Source organism: Micromesistius poutassou (assembly GCF_964030765.1).
Source record: "Micromesistius poutassou genome assembly, contig: SCAFFOLD_2686, whole genome shotgun sequence".
NCBI classification, from domain to species: Eukaryota; Metazoa; Chordata; class Actinopteri; order Gadiformes; family Gadidae; genus Micromesistius; species Micromesistius poutassou.
The window spans coordinates 24,059-32,399 of NW_028179854.1; the positions used below are offsets into that span (position 1 = coordinate 24,059).

Sequence of the window (8,341 nt, forward strand, 5' to 3'; positions counted from 1 at the left end):
CCAGGAGGCTGGAGGAGGCCACCAGGTAGATGTCTGAAGATAAAGGAGGGCTGTTTCATGCACAAAAACAGCTCAATCAAAAAAATGCTAAACACAGATTTTATTCTAGTGTGTATTTGTGTTTTGTCCATTTAACTCAACTGAACAATGCATTCATGTGTACAAAATATATATATATATATATATATATATATATACTTTCTATTAATCATTTCTTTCAGCATATGGATATAGATGAAGCCTACAAACTATTTCAAACAAACCACTTTAGTAGTATAGGTACCAGTGCAGTAAATATAACACTAGCATACTAGTCTGCTAAATAACAAGAAGTAGCTAGTCCAGGAACTAGTGTGCTAAATAGAGTGCTAGATAGAAATCATGTGGTGCTCTGCAGTGTCCTGTGAAACACGCTATAGTATAGTAGTCTATTGGCTGCTCTTGGAAAGGGTTGGTTCGGTTGTGTGTGTGCCTTGTTGTAGCATCATGATAAAGTTCAGTGTAAATATAATGCGCTAGCATTCAAGCACTGGTCGTATGAAAGAAAACTATTACTTTCCATATGTGCCCTCAACGCTTTGTCTATTTCTACTAAAGACTTTTTCTTTTCATGGCAAGGTTTTACAAAATGAAAAGTCGTGTTTAAATTGTGTGCAGGAACTTTTAAGAGCGTAGATAATGAGGTAGAAAGGCCAATAAACTAAGATATGATGTAATAAAAAAAGTTTGAACATGGTGTTACATAAAAACCGAAGCGTATAATATGAGGAACTATAGACCACACAAAAGATTGCATCCACTTATTTCAATTTTCACTTTCCACATTTCACTTTCACTTCAGCAGTGCTAAATTGAAAGGAATGTAGCGATGTGAAGATGGAGTGTGAAGAGAAGACATGCTTTAACTAGGCTAAGGACCTGCACACACACCCGGGGCTGCTAGGCAGAAGGGGAGAGGAACACTGAGTGGTAGTCTGGTGGACGGGCGCTCTCCATCTCCTCCTCTTCCTCCTCAGACGACCTATGAAACGGCAGGACTGATGGCTCGTTGTCATGGCAACCCGGGATGTCACGGCTCGGGTCGCCTGGCACCCGACTCACTGGGAACTTGGAGTAGGTGAAGAACCTGCAATTGCACATACACAAACACAGACACACACGTGCACACAAACACCCACACATGCTCAGGTTTATTTCACCCCCCCTTCATCTCAAGACCAAGGGCTTCCCAGGCCCACAGGGTATAGATAAGGGGTCTCCTGGGGCAAGTGGTGGGTCAGCAGTGCTGGTCAGGGAGCTAGGTGATGGTTCAGGGGTCCACTACCTGCTGTGTTCCTGGCTCTTCACGGGGCTCCAAGCCAGACTCTGGAGCTCCTCTGAGGGGAGAACCATGCCACTGTCCTCCTGCTCCTCCTGTGGAGAGAGACACACACACACACACACACACACACACACACACACACACACACACACACACACACACACACACATTAATACACACATTAACACACGCACACGCACACACACATTAAAGGGGTAGTTCGGAATTTTGGACATTGGACCTCATTTCCAAGTGAGCCAGTGTGTTATTTATCATTGGAGACCGTTTTCAACACTTTTCATTCAGTCCTTCTAGTTGCAGAAATCGCTGGTGCTAGGCTACCCACTCCACGGTACACCCGAGGCAATAATATAAGCGATAATATAATGCCCGACTATCGATGTAAATGTCTGTATTGATAGAATAATGTTAGAAATAACACTATCCTTGTATCGCAATGATCGCATTACATTTTGAGGGACTAATTTCACTTTGCTCCGGTGTAGCAACCAATTCACTACAGCAGAAGGTAAACAGAGAAGCGCACTCCAGGTAATATCAGTCCGCCGCTGCCGTAGCTTGCTTCCAACTAAAGGGATTATAAACTAAATGCAATGCGATGCAAGGGTAGTTTTATTTCTAACATTATTCTATCAACACAGACATTTACATAGATAGTCTGGCGTTAGAATTATTTTGCCTCGGGGTGTACTGTGAGTGGGTAAAACTGTTTTTATTGGCAGGCTAGCAGTTCCCCTCGACTTGCGCTAGCCTAGCAGCAGCAATTTCTGCAACTAGAAGGACTGAATGAAAAGTGTTGAAAACGGTCTCCAATGATAAATAACACACTGGCTCACTTGGAAATGAGGTCCAATGTCCAAAACTACCCCTTTAATATACACACAAATGCACGCACACACACACACACACACACACACACACACACACACACACACACACACACACACACACACACACACACACACACACACACACACACACACACACACATTTATATACAGCACACACACAAAACATATGTCTGCAATAATGAAGGGGACAATACCACTGTGTCTGTGTGTGTGTGTGTGTGTGTGTGCATGTGGTATTATTACATCAGGACTTGTTGGTTCCTTGTAAGGTAGCTCTTCGAAGGTCTGAAGCAGCGCCATATTCCTCATGTAACTGAAGAAAAATCACATGGTTACATTATTATACAGGCTTTGTAAAAAGGTCTTCTCACCTTTGTCATTGATATTTTCTGTATTTGGCTTTATTCTGGCTTTATATCATGAATTGTCTCTAACATCTGCTGCAGCTGCATTAGCTCAAAACCCTATCCATCAACGATTTTACAGTTTAAAAGGGATAGGCTGAGGCATCTGTACATCTGTGTTTGCCAGTTTCACCCAGATACAGAGTTCAGAGTTCACCTAGACTCTGCATAGCCACCCTCTCCCACCCCTCCTACTTATTGTATGTCGTACTTAGTTATAGTACTTAGTTGTGTAGCATCTTATCCTAGTTATCGTTGTATATAGGGAATGGGTTAACCTAGTGATTGTTAGTGCTTGGCACTTGTTTCTATGAGCATCTTACTGTACCGACAGAGAGATATATTGTTGTTTCTCCTTCTTCTGACAAATGTACTTATTATAAGTCGCTTTGGATAAAAGCGTCTGCTAAATACCCTAAATGTAAATGTTATATAGACGAATGGGGTAATCCAAATACATTGTTGTGCTTCCAGAAGGGGAGTCGCTGGGTTAGCATTAAAAGTTTCTTCCCCTCACAGGCACAGGAGCTAGGCTACTGTGCCTCTCAATGGTTAACAGAAAGAGAAAACTAAGCAAGCCAACTCCCCTTCTGGATGCACAATGAGGAATAAGGAATTAAACTCCTCTTAATCTCGGGAAGAAGGCAAACACCAATTGACAGATATCTCGGTGTACGGCTTTAATTAAATCTACACAATGTTCTGACTGGTTCACTTTAGTGTTGTGACGCCATTTAGGTACACAATCAATGCATTAAATCAACATAGAATATATGATTACACAAATGCAAAAAGATCTAATCTATATCCGATCTGCACCACTGTAAATCAAATGTATAAATACTAACAAAGTAATGTAAGTAGTATAGAGTGTTTAACTTAAAGAGAGATCAAGAAGTTCCCAGGTCCTCCTCAGGGCCCAGCGGTCTGAGGGGTGGGCCCTCCTCCTCAGGGCCCAGCGGTCTGAGGGGTGGGCCCTCCTCCTCAGGGCCCAGCTGTCTGAGGGGTGGGCCCTCCTCCTCAGGGCCCAGCTGTCTGAGGGGTGGGCCCTCCTCCTCAGGGCCCAGCTGTCTGAGGGGTGGGCCCTCCTCCTCAGGGCCCAGCGGTCTGAGGGGTGGGCCCTCCTCCTCAGGGCCCAGCTGTCTGAGGGGTGGGCCCTCCTCCTCAGGGCCCAGCTGTCTGAGGGGTGGGCCCTCCTCCTCAGGGCCCAGCTGTCTGAGGGGTGGGCCCTCCTCCTCAGGGCCCAGCGGTCTGAGGGGTGGGCCCTCCTCCTCAGGGCCCAGCGGTCTGAGGGGTGGGCTCCCCTACCTGAGGTTGGTGACAGCGTGCAGCGGCTGGTTGGTCCGAAGGCTCTCTGCCTGGCTGAAGACCCCGTCTCCATGGGCGAAGCTCCCCAGAGGAATGTAGTCCTTACCGTCCTGGGGAGAGTCAGCACCAAGACAGCGTCCTCAGACCATAGGGGTGATGTGTGTGTGAGAGGCTGTACTGTATGTGTAGTGTCTTTAGAAATATTTGGGGGGGATGTGAGAGAGTGTGCGTGTGTGTGTGTGTGTTCGAGAGAGTGTGTGTGTGTGTATGTGTGTCTGTGTATGTTTGTGTGAGTCTGAGTGTGAGTGTGAGTGTGAGTGTGAGCAAGAGAGTGCTCAAGAGTGTGTGTGTCTGTGTGTGCAGTGGTGTATGTGTGAGTATGTGTGAGTGTGTGTGAGTGTGAGTGTGAGTGAGTGTGTTGGTTTGAGTGTGAATGTGTGTGTGAGTGGTCTGACCTCCTGAACCCTTGCCTGTAGCAGGTCTCCCAGTGTTCCCACTAAGTCTGTGAATGTTGGTCGGTCTGTGGGGTTAGCCTCCCAGCATGTCAGCATGGTGCTGTAACTGTACACAAACCGACACACACACACACACAAAGTCACATAATTAGTACAATAGCGGATTATAAACGTATTCAATAGACTTTGTTGAATATAACATTCCACAGCTGTACATTTCCGTTCCACAGACGGCAAAGGGGAGATAAAGTGTTGTTGTCTATATGTTCTGATTGGTCCTGACGACCCCGTCTGTTGGACGGCTGAACCACGAGGACACACACATCACATGACTCTGATGACCTCATCCACCCACATGTCAGGGGTGCTGTAGTCCGGCGCCCGCATGCGCGTCCCCGCCTTCAGCCGGTGGCAGAACTCCTCATCGATGTGGAGACCGGGGTACGGAGCCGCTCCTGGGACACACACACACACGAACACACGCACACAGACACACACGCACACAAACATGCACGCATGCACACACATGGACACACGCATGCACATACACACACACGCACGCAGACACACAGACAGTCAGAAACACACACACACACACAGGTTATTTAGGCTGAATGATGTATCAATCATTTCTTGAACATTAAACATTGGTCTGTTTGGTCTGGTTGTTGGTTGTTAGCATACACACACACACGCACACACACACACACACACACACACACACACACACACACACACACACACACACACACTGTGTGTACCCAGAGAGAAGATCTCCCACAGCAGGACCCCATAGGACCACACGTCGCTCTGGGCGGTGAACACTTTGTCGAAGATGGCCTCAGGGGACATCCACTTGAGAGGGAGGCGCGCCTGCTCGGCCAATCACAGGACAGAACACGAGAGGCGGGACACAGGAGGGAAACGTTTCAAATGGAGTTGGATTTCTCAAATCCCAGATGAAAGTATGACTATACTGAGTTATAAATGACTGTAACAGGTCAAGGTGTCCACTGTTAACCTAAGCTGCCTGATTTTCATCCTTTGAAAAAACAATGGACTTATTCTATTACAGTAAAGCAGAACATTGATGCATTAGTAAAAATAAAGCTTATGTATCTATGATTTAAAGTTTTTATTTGATTGTTCCTGCTCCTAAGGGACCTGTCTCTGTACTGCCTAACCCCTCCCTGCTCCTTAATGACCCGTCTCTGTACTGTCTAACCCCTACCTGCTCCTCAATGACCCGTCTCTGTACTGTCTAACCCCTACCTGCTCCTCAATGACCCGTCTCTGTACTGTCTAACCCCTCCCTGCTCCTTAATGACTTAATGACTAACCCTATCTGAAGTAATTCACCGTCACTTCAGATTAAAGCATGTGCTACATGATAAATAGGAAGTGATAGGTGAAAGTAGCAGGTGTGCGTGGGGACACTCATTTTGGTGCCGGTTGGAAGCAGGAAGCAGGCTGTGTCGGTGCTCACTTCTCTGTTCACTAGCAGAGGTGCATCAGAAGAACAACATTGTGGTTCACCCTCACTAGGGTTCAGGCTCACTAGGGTTCACCCTCACTAGGGTTCAGGCTCACTAGGGTTCACCCTCACTAGGGTTCAGGCTCACTAGGGTTCACCCTCACTAGGGTTCAGGCTCACTAGGGTTCACCCTCACTAGGGTTCACCCTCACTAGGGTTCAGGCTCACTAGGGTTCATGCACACTATGCCATTGGGCTAGGTGTGTGGCTCAGGACAGAAACACTCACGTCCCCCGTGCGGACGTAGTGGGGGTCTCGGTAGAGGTCCCGGGCCAGGCCGAAGTCACAGATCTTCACCACCTGGTTCTCGGACAGCAGGACGTTCCTGGCCGCTAGGTCTCTGTGGATACACTGTTAACACACACACACACACACACACACTGTTACTACACACACACACACACACACACACACACACACACACACACACACACACACACACACACACACACACACACACACACACACACACACACACACACATACACATGCACAAATCCACAGGGCTGGACCTTGCGGGAGGAGAGGAACTCCATGCCACGGGCCACCTGGAAGCTGAAGGAGATAAGGTCTTTCAGCAGCAGGGGAGAGCTGCAGCGCTCTGCTGGGAGAGAGACATAGAGACATGAGGAGATATATATATATATATATATATATATATATATATATAGAGAGAGAGAGCGAGAGAGAGAGAGAGCGCGAGAGAGAGAGAGAAACATAGAGACATGAGGACAGAGAGAGTTAGAGACATGTAGTGAGAGCGAGAGAGAGAGAGACATTAAGAGTGAGAGAGAGAAAGCGAGACATGATGAGTGAGAGAGGGAATGAAGACTGAAAGAGAGATAGAGAGACATAGGCATATATAGGGACAAATAAGAGATATAAAGAAAGAGAGAGACATAAGGAATGAGAGAAATAGGTATACACTGTATATGTAGACAGAGTGAGAGAGAGAGAGAGAGAGAGAGAGAGAGAGAGAGAGACAGAGAGACAGAGAGACAGAGAGACAAAGACATAGCTGGGTGATGAAGAGAGAGAGAGAGAGACAGAGCTGGGTGATGAAGAGAGAGAGAGAGAGACAGAGCTGGGTGATGAAGAGAGAGAGAGACAGAGCTGGGTGATGAAGAGAGAGAGAGAGAGACAGAGCAGGGTGATGTAGAGAGAGAGCAGATGAGGGGACCCTCAGGTATTCAAAGGGATGCTGGATGGGGCCTACCCTGGTCAGGCTGCTTTCCCGGCCCTGAAGATGAGCCTCTACTCCGGGCCCCGGGGCCAGCACCTGGCCCCTGCCCGGCCCCCTGCCCGGCCTGGTCCTTGGGGAGGGGGGCAGGCCGGCTGGGGCGTCCAGGCTGTGGGGAGACCACATTTAAGCAATAGATCATGACAGGCTCTGGTATGTTCTCATTATACCACATCGCCCGAGTGATACTGAACTCTGTAAACTGAACGGGCGGCATAGCTGTGTGTATACGCTCAATATACAGTTGGGAACCAATCAGATCACTTGATTTAACCAATCAGATCACTTACATTTATACAAATACATTTATACTTCATTACAGCCCTGGAGACTATGACTGCTAGACTCAAACTAAACTAGACTCTAGACTCACAAACAACGAGACTTGCCTTTATAACTGCTGAACAACAGGGCCTCGTAGATAAAGAGAGTAGTTCAGTCCAGAAGGGACGGGGTGCAGCCTGCAGAGCAGAGAGCAGAGAGCAGAGAGAGGAGAGCAGAGAGCGGAGAACGGAGAGCGGAGAGAGAGCAGAGAGCAGAGAGCAGAGAGACCAGAGAGAGCAGAGAGCAGCGAGCAGAGAGAGGATAGAGGAGATAGAGGAGAGAGAGGTGAGAGAGGGGAGAGAGGAGAGAGGAGAGAGGGGAGAGAGAAGAGAGAGGAGAGAGGAGAGAGGGGAGAGAGCAGAGAGCAGATAGCAGAAGTGACCTCTGGCTTGTGCTCGGTTTGGTGGCGAGTTCCTATGGAGCCGTGTTGACTTGTAGTGAGAGGGGGAAGCTGTGTTTCTAAATGTACACTATTTATTAATGTGTAATTGCATTGTGTGTGTGTATGTGTGTTTCTGCACATATATATATATATTTCTGTCAAACGTGTCAGACATAAGTATCAATGTCTATTGGCCTGGGTCTGGTGGTGGCACTTGAACTCACCCAGTGTTGTTCAAACTGATCTCTCTTGCTCTTAAGGTAGGCTGAGAGATTTCCATAGTGGCAGTACTCCACTATAACCATCAGTGGGCCTGGTACACACACACACACACACACACACACACACACACACACACACACACACACACACACACACACACACACACACACACACACACGTATACACACACACACACACACACACACACACACACACACACACACACACACATGTACACATACACACACACACACACACACACACACACACACACACACG

General features: G+C 47.5%; 1 protein-coding gene across 1 annotated transcript; it reads right to left on the reverse strand.

Annotated features, from left to right (window-relative positions):
* Positions 1 to 291: 291 nt before the first annotated feature.
* On the reverse strand, positions 292 to 8,145 carry LOC311371352 (vascular endothelial growth factor receptor 1-like; the record flags this gene model as incomplete). The annotated part of the gene is made up of 11 exons (XM_084489489.1): positions 292 to 1,126; positions 1,325 to 1,413; positions 2,437 to 2,506; positions 3,906 to 4,015; positions 4,361 to 4,466; positions 4,716 to 4,815; positions 5,122 to 5,233; positions 6,123 to 6,245; positions 6,407 to 6,495; positions 7,111 to 7,243; positions 8,065 to 8,145. The coding sequence occupies 11 exons, from the start codon at positions 8,143 to 8,145 to the stop codon at positions 940 to 942; spliced, it is 1,200 nt and encodes a 399-aa protein (XP_084345615.1). The 3' UTR covers positions 292 to 939.
* Between the last annotated feature and the right edge of the window lie 196 nt (positions 8,146 to 8,341).